This window comes from Schistocerca serialis, chromosome 1, assembly GCF_023864345.2.
Source record: "Schistocerca serialis cubense isolate TAMUIC-IGC-003099 chromosome 1, iqSchSeri2.2, whole genome shotgun sequence".
In the NCBI taxonomy this organism is placed as follows: domain Eukaryota; kingdom Metazoa; phylum Arthropoda; class Insecta; order Orthoptera; family Acrididae; genus Schistocerca; species Schistocerca serialis.
Window position 1 is genome coordinate 356737583 of NC_064638.1, and position 23408 is coordinate 356760990.

At 38.8% G+C, this 23408-nt stretch overlaps 1 protein-coding gene across 1 annotated transcript in view; it reads left to right on the forward strand.

Moving 5' to 3' along the window:
- LOC126470187 (maternal effect protein staufen-like) overlaps positions 1–23408 on the forward strand; it is a 202927-nt gene that overhangs the window by 88032 nt on the left and 91487 nt on the right. Inside the window, exon 5 of the mRNA XM_050097847.1 lies at positions 6342–6568. Coding sequence (XP_049953804.1) covers positions 6342–6568 — 227 coding nt within the window. The remainder of the gene's footprint in view (positions 1–6341; positions 6569–23408) is intronic.

A 23408-nucleotide genomic window follows, 5' to 3' on the forward strand; every position in this document is an offset into this window, starting at 1 on the left:
AGGAGAGAGCAAGTACTGGTGACTGTTATTTTTTGAATGTTTATTACTTTTTAAGAAAAATTACTGGTTGCATATTAATTATATATCCAGTACAGTATATTATATTAATGATATAAGAAAAATTGTGAAACAGTTTTTGTGTTTTGAAGAGTCACCTATACATTAAGTTAATGGCTTGAAATTGTATCTTACGAGACAGTAAACTATTACTCAGTAAGTGATGACTGTCACGATATTTTCAGGAATATATACTAGAAAAAGCGTGTTCATCATATTACACATTGATTTTCGATGAAACAGTCAATGTTAAAGGTAAAAAAAGAATTGTAAACAACAATTATATTTGCATAACAGTATCGCTCTGGATTTACATTCGGGAAGGTGACAATTCAAGCCTGTGTCCAGCAATCCAGACTTAGGTTTTCCATGATTTCCCTAAATTGCTCCAGGCAAATGTTAGTATGGTTCCTTTGAAAGGGCACAGCCCAATTCATTCCCCAACCGTGACACAACCTGAGCTTGTTCTCAGTCTCTAATGACCTTGATTCCTATGAGATGTTAAACTCAATCTCCATTCTTTCATAACAACATGTTGTTTAAAGACTTTCTTTATCAGCAAGCAGATGGTGAACAATTACATCAGGAATTGAACCATTTTCGAGAAGAAAGATCCATAGGTCTGTGTGCTTTTTTCGGAAAATTAATCAGCGGGTCATGTAGAATATTCTGTCTAGGTTTTGTTTCATTATCTCAATGCTAGAGCTCAGGCCAGCATTTTGTTGATGAGTGAGTGTGCACATAGCACTTCTCATTGAATTAAAATTAGTTAGTGCTTATGTGCAGGTCAGTGTATGTGGAACAATGTCAGTTATGTGTTTACACAACAAAGAAATATGTTTTGAGGTTGTACAACAGTAAATAGCGGTAATGAGTAGGAAACAGTGACAGTCTTATGACAATTCAAATACAGAGAAAGGTGAGAGAGAAATAAAATGGCAGAAAGGTGAAAGCTTTCATTCCTGCCAGTGGAACTGGCATTAAAGGAAAGACAACTGTTTGACAGTTTCTATGTAGATCAAGGTATAGCATTACAAGATTCTGTCTGAAGTGAACTTAGTGAAGAAATCTAGTACACCTAACAAGAAGCTGACATTAAATCCAAAGCAGTCAGGGAAAATACTTGGGAATGTTTTCTATATATTTCTGGCTCTTGGTTGAAAGTATAACTTGCTTACATATTCAGCCTGTACCGGATATCTGTCAAAAAAGTACAAGTTGTTCAACAACAAATGTTAGGTCATTATTTACTTCAAGAGAGTATGGGCACACATGACAGTCACCCTCAAAAAATCGTGGGAAATGCTAAGATAGCACTAACTCACAATTATGAGTTGACAAAGTCATCACTGTGAACACAAATCGTATTCAAGATATTCAACTCTCAATATTAAATCATTGTTTGATCTTTTCTCAAAGAGATTCTTTGAAGCAATAGGTGACAAGCTTAAAACAAGTTATGCAATGTACTTTAAGCATTTCAAGCTAAACTTTGACTACAGCTTCAGAAAATACAACACAAATATCTCTGAATTTTGCGTAGCCTCTGAAAAAAAATGTATGCTGAAACTTACCTTACACTTGCGAAAGGTTTTATTTGTAAAACATGGTTTGACTGTACACATCTTGTTATTGAGTTTTATTATTTGCAGGACCTGCCTGTACCAAAACTAAATGTGACCAGTCAGTTGTACAAATATCTATTATGGTTACTTGCTTTCAACATCCAACTGCACAAAGATGACTCTTGGTATATATATTGCACAGAAATGCAAGCTAAAAAGGTCCCCAACTCAGTTGTATCATTCATACATAATGTTCTAGAAACACGTGGTGGTAAGGATAAGAACTTGAAGACTGTGTCTTTTTTTCATGGATAGCATAAGTGCTTCTTGTGGAGAGTACTCATCTTTTCCGAATTCGAAGGCTTTCTTTTGGGCAGCGTGAATAAACTTTGGTCTTACTTATGAGCAGTAATTATGTGCATAAGTAGTTCTTCACCCTTTATTGTTGTTATGGACAGAAGTATAATAAAGCAATGGAAAGAAGGTCTTGGCAAATATGTCTTCAAGAAACCTATTGCCAAGAGAACTGAATTCTGTTCTGAAATACAAAGCAAATGGTTCATTTCTAGGCTCACTAACACACATAGGTCCACATACATCATTCTGACTTTAGTAATAGAAGTACAGTAATGGAATATTGAAAAACATGAGAGTACCAACAATGGCATGCAATCCAGTGAACCGAGAAAAAGAAAAAGATGTCAGGGATTTACAGGGTTATTACAAATGATTGAAGCGATTTCACAGCTCTACAATAACTTTATTATTTGAGATATTTTCACAATGCTTTGCACACACATACAAAATCTCAAAAAGTTTTTTTAGGCATTCACAAATGTTCGATATGTGCCCCTTTAGTGATTCGGCAGACATCAAGCGGATAATCAAGTTCCTCCCACACTCAGCGCAGCATGTCCCCATCAATGAGCTCGAAAGCATTGTTGATGCGAGCTCGCAGTTCTGGCACGTTTCTTGGTAGAGGAGGTTTAAACACTGAGTCTTTCACATCACTATGCGTGAAACTTGCCCGCACGCGTTCAACCGTTTCTTCGCTCACTGCAGGCCGACCCGTTGATTTTCCCTTACAGAGGCATCCAGAAGCTTTAAACTGCGCATACCATCGCCGAATGGAGTTAGCAGTTGGTGGATCTTTGTTGAACTTCGTCCTGAAGTGTCGTTGCACTGTTATGACTGACTGATGTGAGTGCATTTCAAGCACGACATACGCTTTCTCGGCTCCTGTCGCCATTTTGTCTCGCTGCGCTCTCGAGCGCTCTGGCGGCAGAAACCTGAAGTGCGGCTTCAGCCGAACAAAACTTTGAGTTTTTCTACGTATCTGTAGTGTGTCGTGACCATATGTCAATGAATGAAGCTACAGTGAATTTATGAAATCGCTTCAATCATTTGTAATAGCCCTGTATTTAAGTACATGGATGATTAATGTAGTTCATGGATACACAGTAAGCTTGAAGACGAGCACCAGCACCAAACTTTTTTTTTAGAGAGAGAATAGACATCCATGGAGGACACGATGAAGAAGGAAAAGAGAAACGAAAGGCCCTTCAGTAACAGAACTATACCAGAAAAACCATCTGTAATGATGTATGGACCACAAGATAAAACAGCGGTATTTTATTTGTATTTTTGTATCAATGTACTCATGTTGTTTTATTTTTGTACCTTTCTGAGGGTCCCCTGATTGTAGACATTTATAAGAATGAAATTGCTCTTATATTTTAATAAGTTGTGAGGGGTAAAATAACACTTGATGAAAGAAATGTTTGCTCACTTTAACCTACTGGCAGTGATTTATGGGAAGGGGGCCTACATATGTTTGTCAGAAATATTATTTCTCACATTAAAAACACAGGTATTATGGAAAGATTTTCTTAGTAGCACTAGTTCATATCCTGCTACAAAATACTTGTGTATTAGACTCACGTTGTTATTCAAATACTTTAATAAAAGTTAAGTATTTAACCTCCCCTATCTCAAATAATCATTTTGCCCTATGAGCCTTTCTTCTGAAAAATGCCTGTTACGTGAAGTACTTTTCGAATCAACTTGTCCCTAAATAAATGCCTGATGCTGGAATCAGACAGTCCCACCATAAGTGAAAAGTGTTCAGGCTTTTAGAGAGTGATGTCCAGGAGACCCAAGATGGACAACTTATAAACATTGGAGTTTGCAACATTCGTGCAGTGCCTACTGCCTGGAGTGTTTTAACTGAAGAAGATTCTGAATTTCTGGTCAACATTTACGATTATTTTGATGGTTGGCGTGTTCACTGGGAAGAATGTGAACATCACAAGTTTTTGAGGCATACAACTACAAGGTGCTTACTTTAGGACTTTCAGCCAATAGAATTTTTGAACAATAGAGTGGTATTCAATATTACTTTCTTAAGCTTATGCCTTCCAAAAGAATTCTGCTACACCTTTGATTCACAAGTTACATGCTTAAAGCCTTTTTAGCTGTTTTGAAGGCTTCTGCTCTGAGAAAAATTGAGAGTATTTCTGAAGTTCTTCATAATGAACTCTTTATACTGAGCGATGTGCTTTCTCTTGAACAACTAGTTGTTAGCGGGCAGGTAAGCGGAGAGCTTAAGAAATGGGAAGCAAATTACAAGCCGTGGTTTCTAAAGAATGCCCAAAAACAGAGACATGCTTATCATGTATGCCACTGAAAATTTTTATGTTTTTAAGCTCTCAAGGAAAGAATACACATCAGAAGCTGCAGTGACATGTTAAAGGTTGTAAAAAGGGTGCTGATCAATGTGTGACAAGGTTTATTTCTTAGGCATGTGGAATGCTCTGCACTTGTAAAAAGATGACCCAGCTTTACAAGGGTATTGACAATTAGTGACAGCAGCATATCTCAAAAAGACATAATCCATTGAGTTAAAGTATCAAAATGTTTCAAAATTTGTTAAGGCTTCTCTTCATTGTCCCATAGAAATACCCATATAGAGGAAACAGATTCCATTTTGAAGCACATTTTACGAGCAATTACGCTTTTTTAAAACAGTGTTTTGAGTGTCAGGGATGCATTGGGACAGTACTCCCCTCTGCTCCATTTTCTTTCTGTGCACATTGACTCATAGATGAGGAGAACAATGTAAATTATGCTGCTTATAGGGAAAAATGTGAAAGGAAAAGGAAATCTAAATTAGATTGAAAACAAAAGGAGGAACAAGACCAAAGACACTTTGAAGAGGAGATTAAAAAGAACAACAACATCAACATATCAATTGACTATGATACAGCTGCTCTGAAAGAAAGACAGAAAAGAAACACTAACTATCCAAGGAAGCAGGAGAAGAACTTGTTTCTAAAGCTTAACATAACTGAAGAAAGCACAAAAACGAAGTTATTTAAAGGCAGCAAAACTGGCTCAAGGTATGCTTGAGGTTGCACAAATTGTGAAAGTAGAGGAAAGAGTGCAAGAAACAGTGGTGGAAACCACTCAGAAAAATCTTGAGGAAAGAAAATCTAGCGTGATGACATCATTTTTTGTGAAGATTCCTAAAAAACAATAATACAAAAATATTTTGTTGGTCTTTTTCTAGTATTGAAGTGTAGAATGTCATTTGTTGTAAAATGTGATGTAGACTGTGTTTGTGAATCGTGATTAACAGTGCTTAATTACCAGTACCGAATTACCAATGTACCTGCATATATTAATAAAATTGTATGAAGGAAAAAAGATTACCATACCGAACCCAGTATTGTAACAGAGAAATTAATTATGGTCTTAACCAGCATTTGCTGTAGGAGATTTTAAAAAGTGAAAAGAATTCATTTGCACCATGTCAGTTTACTGAAACAGTTTGTTACCTTTTAAATCACCATTTTCAAATAATTTGTCACCATTCTCAGCTTTTTCCGAGTGCCACAATGTATTCTCAACCTGAAATAGTCATGTAACCTCCTGTTTATCACCTGAATAGTTTGACAACTGTTTTGGTATAAAAAAGGATTAAAAAAGTGAGTGGTTGCAGTTTTCTGTATTTATAAGTCTCCTGTCTTTCTTGCTATTTATATTTCAGATCACCTATATTTTGGCATGTTGCACAATAAGAACTTGTAGGATGTACATTCAAAAATTCTTAAGGCTTCTGTTACAGAAACATTAAGGTACAGTGTGCAGCAGAATAATCCGTTGTCAATAAAACATACATCACGGACCTGCATACAAGATAAAACAATGTGTATAAATGAGATAAATCGGCATATTGGTAAATGAGAAGTCTGGTTTATAATATTGTAACAGTTTTATTTCCAGGCACAAAGATAGCATCATTGATTGAATGTAAATGGTTACATTAAGGTATGTAATAAAAACAAAGCAACAAACACTACTTTGCCGGCCGCGGTGGCCGTGCGGTTCTAGGCGCTTCAGTCCGGAACGGCGAGACTGCTACGCTTGCAGGTTCGAATCCTGCCTCGGGCATGGATGTGTGTGATGTGCTTAGGTTAGTTAGGTTTAAGTAGTTCTAAGTTCTAGGGGACTGATGACCTAAGATGTTAAGTCCCATAGTGCTCAGAGCCATTTGAACCAACAAACACTGTATAAATAAAATGGTGCTGTGCAAGAAATATTTATTACTTTTATTTTATTAACTAAGGTACAAAGGAATTTCGTTAACTGTCACTCTTTGCACTTTCACTACTCTTTGAAGATTACAATGAGAATTCTATTAGTGTAATATCATTTCAGCAATGGTGAAGAAGTTAGGAGGAAGAGTTGCTCAGGAGTGGGCACCATCAATATCAGGCATATATAGTGCATTCTTATCAGAAAACATGACAAAAGCAGGGGTGTATACTGAAACAAAAACAAAGACAAAATCAGCAACAAAATCAACCAGAAGTGAATACAGTGCTTCAGACTTCAGTGGAAAAACACCTATGTCAGTTGTCAATGAGCTGTCACTTTTAATGAAGGTTAGTAAAGCTTCCATTTGATGATTAATGTCTCTCTTGTTAAGCTAGTTCTTTATAGTACCTGGAAATATGAGTTTGATTGAAATTCCCTGTGAACCACTTTAACTTAGAGTGGGGAGACACTACGAGGTCTGTTTGAAACATTCCAGAACATTGGTAATTTTGCACCAGTGGTGTGTTGTAACTAAATGCTGTTGGCGTCCATTCAGATGCCTGTGTTTAATGTGTAACTGCTGGAAGTTTCATTATTGTATGTCTGTTAGTTATTATTCAGTGCTGTATTGAGTATAATGTTGTGTTAGAACAGTTTACGAATTTCGAGATTACATAGTTACAGGAGCAAAGCATCTGCTTTAAATATTGCATGAAACTCGGGAAAACCTTTACAGAGACACACCAAATGATGCAGGAAGCCTATGTTGATGTGTGCTTAAGCCATACTTGGTGTTATGAATGGTTTATATGGGTTAAAAATGACTGGATGGAAGTTATAAATAACCCTCAATCAGGACGCCCTTCGATGTCTACCGACGAACCTTATGTCAGGAGTACCAACAAAATTTTGCCTGCTAGTTGAAGACAGACTGTCTGAGAGGAGAATGTAACATTTCAGTTGGATCATGCCATGAAATCCTGACACAGCATGCTGAAATGCTTCGAGTCGCCGCCAAGTTCATCCAACGTTTCATGAGTCAAGACCAGAAGGACCTTTGCCTCGCAATCTATGAAGAGCTTTTGGATTGTGCATATGAGAACGAGATGTTCCTTAAGAGAATCATAACTGATGATGAGACTTGAGACTACAGTTATGATGTTGAGACCAAGATTCAACCTTCACAATGGGTTGGAAAGGTTCCCAAGTCCAAAAATCTCGTCAGGTCAGGTCAAATGTCAAAGCCATGTCAATAGTTTTCTTTGACTTTGAAGGATTAATTCATCATGAATTCATGCTACAGGGACAAACTGTTAATCGATGGTACTATTAGGACATGTTCAATGCTTGTGAGGAAACGGCCTGAAATGTGGGTAGACAATTCATGGCTCTTGCATCACAATAATGCACCCACACATTCATCCCTGTTGGTGCAGGACTACTGCACAAAAAATGAAATAACTGTGCTTGCCTCATCCTTCATACTCTCCAGATCTGCCCCTGCAGAAATTTTTAAGTTTTGCAACGATAGACGAGATAAAAGGAAACTTGCAGATGGCACTTCGTGCAATCCGAACAGACCTTGTATACTGCAGATTAGTAATGACACTAGCGTCCTGAGTTTTCCACAACTTCAGTTAAGTTAGTGTAATGGGATGGAATCTTATAAATTGTACTGCCTTTTAAATTGTACCACTAATTTATTTAGCCAGCCAATGTGTGTCACATCGTACCTAAACATGATTAGTTGAACAGACAGACCGTTGACAATTCTGGTGTGGGTCCAAGTTAATTTTGTGTTCTGAGGAAGTATTTGTTTGTGAAGTTAAGCACCTGTCCTCTTACAGGCATGTAATGTGTATTTATAATTTATATAGCATATAACTTTACTTGTTCAGTGAAAGTAAAGCATAGCAACATTTAATATGGCCCTAGCCTCTGTACAGTAAAAAGTAACTTTAAAAATTATAGCCTTGCCTTATAAATTGTATGATGACTTTCCTTTTAAAATAATGTTCAGTGTACATATTTTAACAGTTGATTTGATCTAGTAATTATACTGCTTATGTGTTGAAGAAATCTGGATGTAGTACAGACCCACATGTGGAGTTTGCAGCTGAACTGGTAGATCGCATTCAGTTACTTGAATCCCACATGTTTAGATGCTCTTGAGCTTGCTAGGGAAAGCTAGCTTTCGATTTGGCTGGATCAAACAGGTCTATTCATCAATTCACAATGGGATGGCAGGTAAATTATGATATTATACCTTAATGTTTGGCATATTCTGTTATTTATGCACCAAGCAGAAGCCACTTTGGCAGCTAGAGCATTCGGCTTGAATAAAGAAGCTGTCACGAAAGTCATGTACTATTTTAAAGTTCTTTCTGAGTTAGTGAGCAAATATGATTTTCAGGCTGAGCAGATTTTCAATATGGATGAGGCTAGCCTATCCACAGTACAGAAACGTCAAAAGATCATTGGGTGAAGAGGATATCACCAAGTTAGGGCTGTAACTAATGCAGAGAGGGGGACAAATACCACATCTGTTTGTTGTTTCAGTGCTTCTGTATGTTTGTGCCTACCGTCCTAGTATCTATGGAAAATGATTTCTGATGATTTAAAACTTGGAGTTCCACCTGTCACCAAAATTGCTATTTCGTAGAGTGGTTGGATGACTAGTGAATTGTTTTTCAGAGAATGGTGCACTTAATTGAAACTGTGAAATGTGAGTATGACAGGAAGGTGTTAATAATATTAGATGGATATGCAACACATACGAAAAATCTATGTGCTCTAACTGCGTCTAGATATAATGATGTATTCATGGTTTACCTGTCTACGCACACCACTCAAAGGCTATGGCCACTAAACATTGCCTTCTTTAAGCCACTTTCAGCTTATTACAACCAAGCAGCGCGGTTCTGGCACTGCAGTCCGGAACCGCGGGACTACTACGGTCGCAGGTTCGAATCCTGCCTCGGGCATGGGTGTTGTGTGATGTCCTTAGGTTAGTTAGGTTTAAGTAGTTCTAAGTTCTAGGGGACTTATGACCTAAGATGTTGAGTCCCATAGTGCTCAGAGCCATTTGAACCATTTGAACAACCAAGCAGTTGAGAAATGGTTTCGCAGAAACCCTGACAGCAATTTGTCATGGCAAAACTACAGTCAATTACAAATCTGAAAGCAGAGTCAGCAGTGAAACACAACACTTAACACTGAGATCGAGTTTATTATGTCTCCTGGACAGAGAGTTCAGCTATTTATACAGCTAATATCACACATGCTGGTATTTATGTGAACATCGAGTATTTGAGAATATAGAAGCAATACAAACATAAAATCTTTCAATAACTTTCCAGAAATGACAAATTTGAAATAAAGAATAACTGCTGGTGGTCAGGTTTGAATTGACAATCTGCAGGTTGCCAAACTGTGATGCTAACCACTACACCACACTACCTGTGCCACAGCTTACGGCAGTGCTCACTCTCCTAGAGAAACATTCATGACCTGCTGTTTCGGAAATTCACATTGAAGCTATTTGCAGTACTCTGGATCTAGATCTCATCAGTGGTCTTCAGTGTGATGGTGCTGGCATGTTCTTGCACTGTGGTTGCATTGTCATATCCTTATCTCTATAACACATGAAAGGCAGCCTCTCCCATCGAAGCTTCACAATTGTTGAGTGGTTCCTCAGTTTCCTTGAACTTCCCATCATTCATCAGTGCCTCTGGACTGTAATACATATACAGAGGACATGGATACATCTATGCATTTTTTCTTTTTAAGGAATGGTCATAATTATCTACTTCCTGTGTGACATCTGACAAGCAGTGAAGGATGCGATACAGCCCAAAGCAGCACTATAGTAATTTTTGCAGTGATCCTACTTTCCACACAGTTGTAAAAATCCAAAACAAGTCTCGTGGGCTGCATCCCACTAGGTGGTGCTTGACGTAGTAACACTCTTGGTCCTTCTCCTGAGCATCCAAGGTCCACATGTGAACCAGCTGTCTTGTTTCTTTGGTCCTGGTGATGAGGTGTTTCACATAGCCATACTGAATCTCATCTAGTTGAAACGGGAACCATGCAACCAGTGTCATTTTGACCTCACAGCCATAGAAAACACACACACACACACGCACACGCACACGCACACGCACACACGCACACACACACACACACACACACACACACACACACACACACACACACACATAAAAGGGGGAGGGGGGGGGATGCTGTAGTGTCTTGCTTTGCTGTGTTGTATGCAAGTGTCACCATGGGCAGTATTGTATCCCTATTTCTTTGTTTGAGAGCATACATTAAGAACATATCTACCAGAGTCTGTGAGGCCATTTGTCTGTCGATGATTGACAACTGTCATCCTGTGGATGACACCACGGTGTGAAATTAACCTCTAATACTAGTCTCAACTGTAAAATTTCCATGATCAGAAATCACCACACAGGGTGCTCTGTGTTTGACAATGACATGTTCTACAAGGAACTTTGTAATTTCTGGAGATTTGGTAGTTTAGCACAGGTTTGGTGACAGCATAGCTACTGATGTAGTCATTTCTCCATCAGTTCCGGTTTGCCAACTTTGGGAAGCTCTCCAAAAGGTCAGTTCCAATCTTAGTGGAATAGTGGTGCTGCAGGCAGGATTAGTGATCAGAGGTAATTACAGCACATGCTTCCATATTTGCCATTCCTTACAGCAGTTCAAGTAGTGCCTAATGGATTGGTAGATTCGTGTGCATTTATACCTTTGTCTGATTCTTTCTGGAGTCTTTGCAAGTCCCAGGTGACCATATGTTCGAGCATTATGGAAATACATCAGGATAACTGGTTACAGATTACCTGGGATGACAAACAACCCTATTGGATCATAATTCCTCTTCTAGTCATAATATTGGAATTTTCCTTTAGTTGGTTCCTCTTCCTTCAATGCTTCTATCATTTCCATCGTCACTTTCTTCCATGTGTTCAGAAGCAAAATCATTTAATGCAGTGATGACTGCTGTGTTCTTTCAAATGATTCCTTGAAAGGCAGTCATTGTCTTTGTGTTTGTCATCCACTTATGTATACCGCTATAACATAGTACTCCTGAAGCCTCAGTGCATATTTTATGTATACCGCTGTAACATAGTACTCCTGAAGCTTCAATGCATATCTCAACAATCGATCTGGCGGGCCATTGAAGTAAGAGAGTCCTATGATAGGGCTGTTACAAAATTCTGTCAGTGGATTCTCCAAAACTGGGATCTGGCCATTCTGTCTGCATATTTTTCAAGATTTGGGCTTCATGACGACTAAATCTGATGCAAAATCAGAAGCAAAAAATGACAAAGAAGAAATGAGTAGACAGTAGCCAAGAATACGCAGGAAACTCAAGACAAACTAATGGCAATTACGCACTCCTGAATCCTTCAACACCCGTGAAACAAACATGTAGTAAGGAAGATTGTCATTAGGCCCAAAAGGTATCCACCCTGTTCCAACTGTGCAAAAACAAAAAAGGAGCAGAGCAACATCATCTGCTGTTGAGATCACCAGTAGTCCTTACAAGAGGCTTCTCCTTGACAAAGAATCTGAGAAAAACAAAAGTAGGCTTAATAAAATTAAAACTGCCAAAACCTAATGAACAATGTTTCATCAAGCTGGTTCTGCAAGATATGTGAAGTTGGCAAAGAGGAAAAAATGACTAAATTCCTCCAATTTGTTTGTGGTTCCATAGCTGATATGTTAAAGTGGAAGGAAAGCAGTATTTTATTGTGATAACTGCGTACTTGAATGAGTGGCTACTGTTGAAACTGTTCAGTGTAGGTCCTAAAGTAGCCTAATATTTTAGAAATGAATATGTTTTAAGAGCTCAGCTTTGTTTGCTAAAGTCTTAAGAAGTAAAATAAATATTTGTCATATTCAGAAAATTTCTGTATTTCTTACTGTAGTTGAGAAAATATTTTGCAGTATAATTTATAATGCCAGTGGTAAAGGACTTGCTTGTAAATTGTACCACTTTGTACTTCTCCGCCTATTTTTTTATATCTATTAAATTGTAGATAATTTATTTTTGAAACTCTCAGCATGTGTGTCTCGAGAATGGGTTAAACACTATTAGTACTGCATTTAGATAATTTTTATTGGATTTCAGAAAAATGCTGAATGTTGTGCAATTTATGAGTCTGTGCCCTAAATATAAAAATTTATTTTGAAGTTTGCAAACTGTTTAACAATTGAAAATTGTGTACTATACATGGATATTTGCCATTAACATGCAACACATTTAATAGTTAAGCCTTCTAAACACTCCTAATCCTGGACAGAAAACGTGCTGTCAGAAATTTTATATGTTTACCTTGTAGGACCATGTGACAGTAAATACCTAGTGCTCATTTGAAATAGTAAAGCTAGTTTATAATTGTTATTATTTGTTACTGAAGTGTATCTTGATCAAGTTAAAATATTATTTAGATAATTGTTTGCTACATGATGTATGGAGAGGTTCACAGAAAAAGACATTTCCAGATATTATCCAATGGCTTAAAAATTAAATGGAAGGAATATTTTTTTCTGGAGTAACCACTCTTTGCAAGCCAGTGTGTTATAACATTGCAATTCTACATTACTATATCATGTTATAAGAAAACAGTCCAGAGAAAGTACTCCTGTTAATGGCTGCAGTGAACTTACACGGAACATGATATGCAAGTTAATTTTACCTGTTCGACAGTGGAAAATCCAGGATGGAATGTAACAATTTTGTGAAAAGGATAGTAGCTACTCACTACATAATGGAAATGCTGACTCGCAGAGGGGCATAATGAAAAGACTCTCAGAAAATGAGCTTTCGGCCAACAAGATCTTTGTTGGAGATAGGACACACACACACACACACACACACACACACACACACACACAGGCGCAAACGCAATTCAAATATAAGTGATTTGACGTTTTTTATTATCGCATATACGAAAAGAGCCGCGAAATATCTGTTAATAATGCTGTGCTTTGAATTTCTTTATCATCATTACCCTTTAGCGGAATAAAATGTATATATGGAAGTCTTATTGTTCTGTATCTGGCCTACAATTTAAGGAACGATTTTTCGTAACTGCAACTCATGCTAAGAATCAATATATCTTCCCTACTTCATAGTGATTAAAAGTTGAAATTACTTTGTTATGAGCACTGATGTTACAGTCTGTGTGATCGTTCAAAAACACAAGTTCGCAGTGGATTTTATTTCTCGTTAAAATGCTATTTCATACCACGACTAGCCCAAGAACATGAGACTCTCATTAAAAAATACGTTGTCACTATAAAGTTTGCCAGATCAGAACGGAGCACAGCAAGATTCCTATCAGATTCTGAAGGTACATTAAATTATTTGCACTGTAAATTATATCCTATCAGCAGCCCGCGTCAATCTGCAACACATCATAAAATCTGCTGATCTTCACTGCCAGTCTGGGAGCTAAAAGAAATAATATTATTTTACCGCTTCCTTGCGGTATGCTCGACTATATTGTAAGTCGTTTAAATACGCCGCGGCAGCGGCTCTTCGTTCTCCACGCAGCTCAGCACCACAGATAATATTTATATAACTGAAAAATGTCTCAACAGGATGGGATAATATGCAAGCAAGCTTAACAATAAATAATACAAGTTTTCATTTAGACACCTCTATTAAAACCTTTAAATATCTCAGTGATTACAGACCTTTGTGAATTCACACGTAATGGCGTACATTGCTTAGTCTCGACAAAAGAATGCTACACTAGCGTTCGCTACTACGACACAGGATATCTTACTCGTTCGACTCCCAGATGAAGAAGACAAAGACATTCATATTCAACACGTATTATATACTAGTTCCTTTTTTAATCTCTGTTTAATAACATTTATCTTCTGTGTCGGTTTTATTACTCGCCGACGCAGACGTTTTCAGAAATAAATAATAAAAAAAAATACAGAATTTTATACAATGACACAATATGATACATCTAATTCTCTAATTACTACATAATATATTGTTTTTGTTTCTCTCGACATTACAATGCCCCCTGGCAGCAATTGACTAACGTTAAGAATGTTTGGCAATATGCTGCCACTAACGTCTGTTTGGTTATTGTCTGTTACCTTGGTTAGAACATTCACTTTAAACTTCTTAGTTCTTTTACACTGTAGGTTTAATTACACTTTTTATACTGTTCTTACACTTTGCGAGGTGACCATAAACCTAGTCCCAGGGTCATTACATTTATTTGGCTCCCCCATTCGGGCTACGTGCGATCAGAAAACCTGGGAAAACTGCGCAGGAGCCATGGTCATCTCGTCTGGTTTGTTTTAATACCCAGTTTGATCACAAAAAGTTCAGATTCTATCCAATGTTCACATATAACAAAGGCTATTTGTGAGAGCATGTTAAACCTTTAGTCTCTTTGTTACCCATATAATATTTGTGTTTTGGATTGTAATGAAAGTCACTTATTACACATTTTTACAGTAGTATCATGAATCGTCCTTGCATTTACTCGCGACAATTGGTTTAAAATGTCTAGCATTCATGCGAGTATACTTCATTAACATGACGAAAACATATTATATCTATATATCACTGAACCAATGAATACTTTGGGTCCGTATTGAATAACTCAAGAAAAAAAAAAAACAAATGTTTGTCACGTCATTTCGTGTCCACTAAACCCTATTCATGTTAGTGCATTAAACACATATTTGGTAGTTCATTTGAATGACAACAATGTTGTACGGAGCTGGCGGCGCGAAGCAATTGTTGAGTCGCGTCGTCTGGAACGCCGCGTGCCGACGGCCGCTGGGTTCGACGACCTGCTCTCAGTAACAGCGACGTCGTGCTGACGTGGCGCCCAAGCAGTCGCGAACCGCGGCGAACCATTCGCCGATGTCGGTGAGTGGCAGTGGTTTACCGCGACCGGCTGGCTGGCGGCACGGCACTCGTCTCGGCTTCTCCACATGGCTCCCCGTTGTAGCGCATGAAACAAACATTCCACAACGGTGTACTGCCTTTAAGGACACAGATTACTAGCTGTGGAAGAAGATGCAACTTGTTAAAAGCGATTATTGTTCAGTAAGCCATCGCTTCACTGGTATGCACAGGATGGTTTGGCGTGATAACAGGTTTCTTGTGGCATTGTGACACTGGTATTCAAGGTTCGTCACACGCACATTGTACTACACATTTTCACTCACTCCACGGTTGGTACACTGCCAGAGCGTCTTTCAACACGTGAAAATGTTTCGTAACACACATACTAAATGTCCCCGTCGATCGATGTTCGTTTAACTCGACTCCGAACGAATCAATAACTACTGTTTTTATACACTGTCTATTGTTCGTTGAGCACTGCACTAGGACAGTCTGTCACTCAACACTAGACTTATCGACGTATATATTGGTGCAGATACAACAGTCATTTTCTGTCCCTGCTACACTCAATATTCCGTCCTTTCCTCCATTGTTTATGCACACAGTTTATTTTTTAATACCTTTTAACTGTTCTTCGCATACTCACTCTCATCTACATGGCGTCTATTTGTTTTTACCTTATCACAACACACTTTTCATATTGTTACTAGGCGTATACAGCCCTTTTGTAAAATTTTTTTAATTTTCTTATCAGTGTAGCTTGCCTGGTTATCACCCATCTATCAAACAGATTTTACCATGTGCATGACAGCTTGACTTGGGCATATTGATCAATAAATACTTCATTTAGCACTGGCATTATTTTTAATAATTTTTCCTATATGACTACAGTGTAGGTTCCACATTGGTTGACTTAATTCGCGTATCGCGTAATGAATATTCAAGGGCGTGTACCAAGTACACAGGCTTCAATTGAAGCATTGTTATATACAAAGCGGATTTTCCACGGAACGGGCTTGTTTTTTGATTAGCTTATGCTCCAGTGTCGTTCTCATATCACTACTGGCAGCAAACATCACATAATTGTTGCATATTACAGAGTCCATGTTTGGCTAGTCAAGACTCTCTCTCTCAGGGTTCCTTATCCTAATACAATTGCAACAGTTACCTTACTATATTAGATTGCATCATTAATTGCACTTACATACTACACATAGAAAATGGTTCAAGAAATTAATCCTTTGTATAATGATTCTAGAAATTAATCCTCACTTTATCAACAAGAAGATTGTTCGTTGCTTAATGAGCCTATAATTTTTAAATGGCTCTAATTGTCTGTAAACAAAATCTTTCCCGTGTAAGCTATTGCCTACTTTCTGAATCCACTTCCTCCAAGTTTCATTACACACAAATTTCTTTCTTAATACTAACATACTTATATTCTAAAACACAATTAAAATCTTCTTACAACTATTACTCTTTATATGTGATATGTCACTGAATAAATAACTTCACATCTTTACGTGGATACAATCCTTTGATCTTCCCCGTATGGGGATGTGCTAACAAATAGCTACATTCGTGTGGCACGCTTATTACTTCAAAAGGCCCTGAATATAGCAATTGCCACTTACTATTCTGTTTTAAGGTGGCTGAGGATTTAGCGTGATTACGAATAAGTACTAGATCTCCTACATTATATTTCTGTTCGTTAGTTACACCTCGGTCGTACTTCCTTTTCCTCTTTGCCGCACAGCTGGTTAGTCTGTTCCATATCTTTTTCATCTTTTCCTCCCTTGTTTCTGCCTTGACTGGTAGTCTCGGCAAAGGCGTGAGCCATTCATTCGGTGTCTCACTAAATCCCTTCAATATCTCTACCGGTGGATAGCCTGTACTTGAATGGGGTGTTAAATTGTGTATTTCTACAAATTTCGGTATTAGCCCTGGCCATTTTGTATGTTGGTTCCCTATGTAGATTCTAAGGAACTTATTCAATTCTCTGAATATTCTTTCAACTAGACTGGCTTCGGGATGGAATCGGGATACCAGAATATGCTGTATATTTTGTTCCCGTAGGTAATTTTTCCAAGTTCGACCCGTGAAATAAGAAGCATTATCAGTCGTTATGGCTTCGGGTTTTCCCACTTGAGGCAAGTATTCTTGACTGATCCGCCTGACCATGGTTTTGGCAGTAGCTGATTTTATGCAATAAATTGCCAAGTATTTGGAAAAAATATCGTACATGGCCAGTATATATTTCATACCTCCTCTGGCCATGGGATAAGGACCGGCTACATCCACAGATACTATTTGAAGCGGCCTGAGTGGAACTATGGGATGTAATTCAAACTTAGTGGATCTATTATAATGTTTTGCCTTTTGACATATCACGCAAGTTCTAACTGTTGCCCGAATCTGGTGTTTCATACGAGGAAAGTAGCAGTATCTCGCCATGATCTCTGCACACTTTCCAATCCCTGCATGGCCCCATGCCAAGTGCGTGTGCCATATCATAACTTTTACCGACTGGTTAGGTATACATACCGCCCAGCAGTCTTCTTTCGTATTAAGTTTATGATACAAAATATGGTTCACTATTTTAAAACCTTGCTCATCTCTATTGTTAACACCCTCTTCAATATTATTAATGATTTTTTTTTTCCACATCGGATTTGCCCTTTGTAATTCGCACATGTTTTTACATATATATAAAAAATCCTTCATGTAAGTATTGTCACGCACTAACAGCACTTTATACTCCGCGGATTGCTCTAACATTTCTGCTAAATCTGGTAATCCTACCGGCAGTCGCGACAGAGCATCCGCTATTACGTTATCTTGGCCTTTTATGTACATAATCTTTATCCGGTATTCTTGTAAGACAAGCATCCATCTCCTCAGTCTGGTATGGAATAGTTTGCATGACATCAAAAAACTTAACGCCTGGTGGTCACTATACACTTTAATCTCCTTCCCTTGTAAATAATAATTAAACTTTTTCACAGCCCAGACTACTGCAAGTGCTTCCAGTTCGGTTGCCGAGTAGGCTCTCTCGCAGCTAGTTAAAGTCCTACTGGCGAAGCCGATAATCTTTATTGTTGTCGGGTCGTTTCCTTCCTCCCACTGAAATAAGCACGCTCCCAGGCCATAGGAACATGAATCCGTCGCAAGACAAAAATCTTTTGACAGATCTGGGTGCTGCAAAATATTTGCATTCAGTAGGGCGGTTTTAATCGCTTCAAAAGCTTGTTGACATTTGTCAGTCCAAACCCACTGCACACTTTTTCGTAGCAGATTTAGTAGCGACGCGTCATTTAACAACTGATTGGGCACGAACCTTCTGAAAAAAGACGTGAGCCCAAGAAACACTTTCAATTGCCTCTTAGTGCGGGGGCTTGGAAATTCTCGGATCGCCTCTAGTTTTTTGTTGTCTGGGCGTATACCGAGTGGTGTAATAAGATGGCCTAAAAATTTAATTTTGTTTCGTCCAAATTTTGACTTTTCTAGGTTTGCTGTCACACCTGCTTGCTTAAATCTCTCTAGTACTCTACGCAACAATTCCATATGTTCGTCCCAAGTAGCAGTAGCGATTACCAGATCATCAACATATACAGTGATTTTTTTCTAATAAGTCTGGACCCAGTACCGTGTCTAGTGCAGTAATAAACACTCCACCACTCACATTCAATCCGAAGGGAAGTACCTTGAATTGGTAACTCCGCCCTCCGAATATGAAAGCTGTGTACTTCCTGGATTCCGGTGTAAGGGGAATTTGCCAATATGAACTTTTCAGATCGACCGAGGTCAAGTACTGTGCTCCATGAAATTTTTGTATCTGCTCATCTAAATTCTCAGGGCGAGTCCGGACAGGTATGATAATTTTGTTAATGTCCCTCGCATCTAACACTAGCCTGATTTTTCCATTGGCTTTCGCCACTGCTACCAGAGGACTACTGTATGGAGAGAAGGAGGGCTCAATGATATCCCACTCTAACATCTTCCGAATCTCTTTAGCTACTAATTCCCTCCTCGACCAAGGGATGGAGTAAGTTGCGCGACAGTATGTTTTGTGAGGCATCACCTCTATGTGATAGTGGTACCCTTTGACCATTCCTGGTCGGTCGGTAAATACCATAGTGTATTCCGATAGCAGCTGCGTCAACTGTTGCTTTTGTTTACCGCTTAAACCTTCAGATTCCTGCACTTTGGTTTGAAATGCCTCAATATTTGTTTCAAAATTTCGATCCTCTAAATTCGGGTAATAGAGGTCTGCTGCATGTGACAAATCATCAAGGTGTAGTACCCAAGGGTTCCTACCCTTGATATTGATTCGATTACAACACGGCACAAGTACCTCCTTCGATTTCATCATAGATAACTCAATCCTCCTACCCCTATTAACTATGCTTAATTTCCCCAAGGAGAGGTCGACCAATGCATCCCTCTCACGGAGAAAATCTACTCCCAGAATGCAGGCCACCTTCAATCCTTTAACAACGAGGAACGAGCTCACTATGGCTTCGCCCTCCTTACAAATCTCTACCTGCACCTGGTATTTAACTAATTGGCTCTGTGCACTTATGGCTCCAGACACCTTACAATTATTAACCGGGAAAGTCGGAATACTACGTCCCTTCCCTAGCGCTTTAAACAACTCTGTACTCATTACACTCACTGAGGCACCTGTGTCAATGATTATATTCACTGCAACATCATTGATTTTCGCTTCTATTATGGCTTGCACATTTTCGTTGCTATCTTTCTTACATTCATGTGGTTCGTTCAGTAGATCTTTATCCATACTGACACCATCGTTGTATCGCAGCATATGTATTCCAGGTATATTATTATCACTCGTGTTGCTCTCACTCCATCCCTCGGCCATCGATGGAGAGCATATCGAGGCCGATTCTAGTTTGTTGGATTAGTTGCTTGTGAAGTACTTGGAAGGCTATTGTCCGCGACCTCCACTATATGTACACTCTGATTTGTCGGCCGACACGGCTGCGCAATAGGCGCGTTTTGCGGCGGTGGTCTATTGTTGTCATACCGGTCATTACCCTGTCGCTCAGGGCTTCTTCGCTGATTTTGCTGCCAATTTCGATTACTATCACTATAATTGCTCTGCCACTGACCTCGCGCATTTTTCCAGCGGTTGGTCCCTGACATTCCAGATTCGTACCGGTCGTCAAATCGACGCCTTTTGTTATAAGTTGTTTGTCCATACCCGTTCTGGCCTCTACCATTACTACCATTTTGCGAATGTTCTTGCCGCTTGTTACCACCCCCACCATTTCCATGGTTGTGGTTTTGTGCACTATTATTTCTGTCATGGTTACACCCTGATCCATTATTCCGCGAGTGATCACACGCTGATTTTGCGTCTTCCTGTATCAAGTCTATAGAATCTAGAACAGACAGGAAGTTTTCCATATCGCTTTCTGGTACGTGTATTAATTTCTCTTTGATATGAATGGGTAAATGTGATTTTAGTAGTCTTATTATGTCTCTTGGTGATATAGGCTCGTCCCAGTAGCGTGTTTTGTTTATATATTTTTCAAAATACCGTCTCAAATTCCCCAGACGAGGTGAGTACAGTTTGGGATTATATACTTCTTTTCTTAGCCGCTCTTGTATACAAGGCGACCAATATTTCGATAGAAATGCCCTTTCGAACTGTTCATATGTCATGCAGCTGTCTGCTACTTCTGTAGCCCACAACGCTGCATCACCTTGAATGTACGACATTACGTATTGAATTTTCTGTGTTTCGTTCCACACACTGGGCAAGATATTTTTAAAGCTTTTTATGAATACTACTGGGTGTACTGATTTCCGTTCAGTAGTAAACGTTTGAAATTGTCTATTTTTGATTAAACTTTCTTCCACTAATATTTTTGAACTACATGGTTTTGCTCCTTGGACATATGCTGTGTGCTCCGAACTGAAGCTACAGCTCTTCGCATTATCGACTACAGATTCCCCATTGTTGTATCGCGTATAAGTTTGTGCGTTGCCGAAACCATGGGCTGTTGGCGACAGAGGTTCCTGTTCCAAATGTTTTCTGCTTTGTGCTAAACCCTTCTCCAGGTCGGATATCCGTTTGTTCATATTCACTTGCCACTGCGGAATATCCTCACTGAGTATTTGTTTGATGGTTTGCACGTCGTTCTGTACCTGACTATTCACTACGGTACTGAACGATTCGGAGCCTCTATTTGCTATGGCTGCTTGTACTTTGGAATTAATGTTCTTGTCAATCTCACACTCCTTCACTTCTAGCCATGAGTTGAATTCTGTTTCAATTTTAGTTGCTTGTTCGTTCCACTTCTGCTCTACAAGCTGCGTGGAATCTATTTCTAGCTTTTCTACTCGATTGGCTAATACACCTATTTCGTCTACCCTGTTAGTGTTTGCTACTTGCAGGTTGTTGACCTGTTCAGTCAGCTCCTGCACGGCATTAGGTATCGACTCATAATTCTGTTTCATATCTGCAATCTCTTTTTTCATGTTTTCTAACGATTGCACAAGTTGCTGGTCCCGCTCAGCTTGCCGGCGATCTCGCTCAGCTTGCTGGCGGTCTCGCTCGACTTGCTGTTGCGCAAATTCTGCCTGGTAATTCAGCACGCGCTCTAATATAGCCTGAAGCGAATACTCACCAGGCAGATTACCACTCTCTGGTTCCTGCTTTTCTGGTGGTGGTACAACTTCTTTCTCTACATCCCCTTGAGGACTAGTGGGCGGTGGCACCACTTCCTGTGCCCCTGCCCCCACATTCTCACATGTTATATCCTCAAAGAGAGTACTAGTACTACTTGAGGTACCCGGTTCCACATTTCCTGCACTAACTAATTGTTGTTCCTCAGTATCCATATTGCTCGGACGTTGACTACGCAACTTAACCATATTCATAAATTGCTTACTAAACCACAAAGTCTGACAGTTTTGCCCCTTGCACACAAAATACGTTAATTTATCTACACTAACTGCACACTAAAAATTACTATCTACCATCAACTTTGTCCTGTCACAAACACTAACATCAAACTACGCACAATATGCACACCACTAGCGAAATGAGATCACTTCACTGGAGCTCGACTTCTACAAACAGGACAACTACACTGTAGTCTTACCTTTAGTTTATCTTATCTCGGGGTTCGGCTGCCCCCGGATTACGTAGTCGTTACAGCTTCTCAGTACTATCAGGATCGTCTTCTCAGACTCGTTTGCAGTAGTACGTTTTGTCATGAAAGAGTGTTTACACATTCATTAATACATAGCATTGATCATGATATACCTACATACATTTATCACTAAATACATATATATCTACACATACATAACAATCAACACTGAAAGAAAAATACATAAAATTTTATATTTGTGGCCACTGCAAATTCGGGCCCCGCGTTTTTGGGCGACAGTTTCACATTTTTTATTATCGCATATACGAAAAGAGCCGCGAAATATCTGTTAATAATGCTGTGCTTTGAATTTCTTTATCATCATTACCCTTTAGCGGAATAAAATGTATATATGGAAGTCTTATTGTTCTGTATCTGGCCTACAATTTAAGGAACGATTTTTCGTAACTGCAACTCATGCTAAGAATCAATATATCTTCCCTACTTCATAGTGATTAAAAGTTGAAATTACTTTGTTATGAGCACTGATGTTACAGTCCGTGTGATCGTTCAAAAACACAAGTTCGCAGTGGATTTTATTTCTCGTTAAAATGCTATTTCATACCACGACTAGCCCAAGAACATGAGACTCTCATTAAAAAATACGTTGTCACTATAAAGTTTGCCAGATCAGAACGGAGCACAGCAAGATTCCTATCAGATTCTGAAGGTACATTAAATTATTTGCACTGTAAATTATATCCTATCAGCAGCCCGCGTCAATCTGCAACACATCATAAAATCTGCTGATCTTCACTGCCAGTCTGGGAGCTAAAAGAAATAATATTATTTTACTATTATTTTACCGCTTCCTTGCGGTATGCTCGACTATATTGTAAGTCGTTTAAATACGCCGCGGCAGCGGCTCTTCGTTCTCCACGCAGCTCAGCACCACAGATAATATTTATATAACTGAAAAATGTCTCAACAGGATGGGATAATATGCAAGCAAGCTTAACAATAAATAATACAAGTTTTCATTTAAACACCTCTATTAAAACCTTTAAATATCTCAGTGATTACAGACCTTTGTGAATTCACACGTAATGGCGTACATTGCTTAGTCTCGACAAAAGAATGCTACAC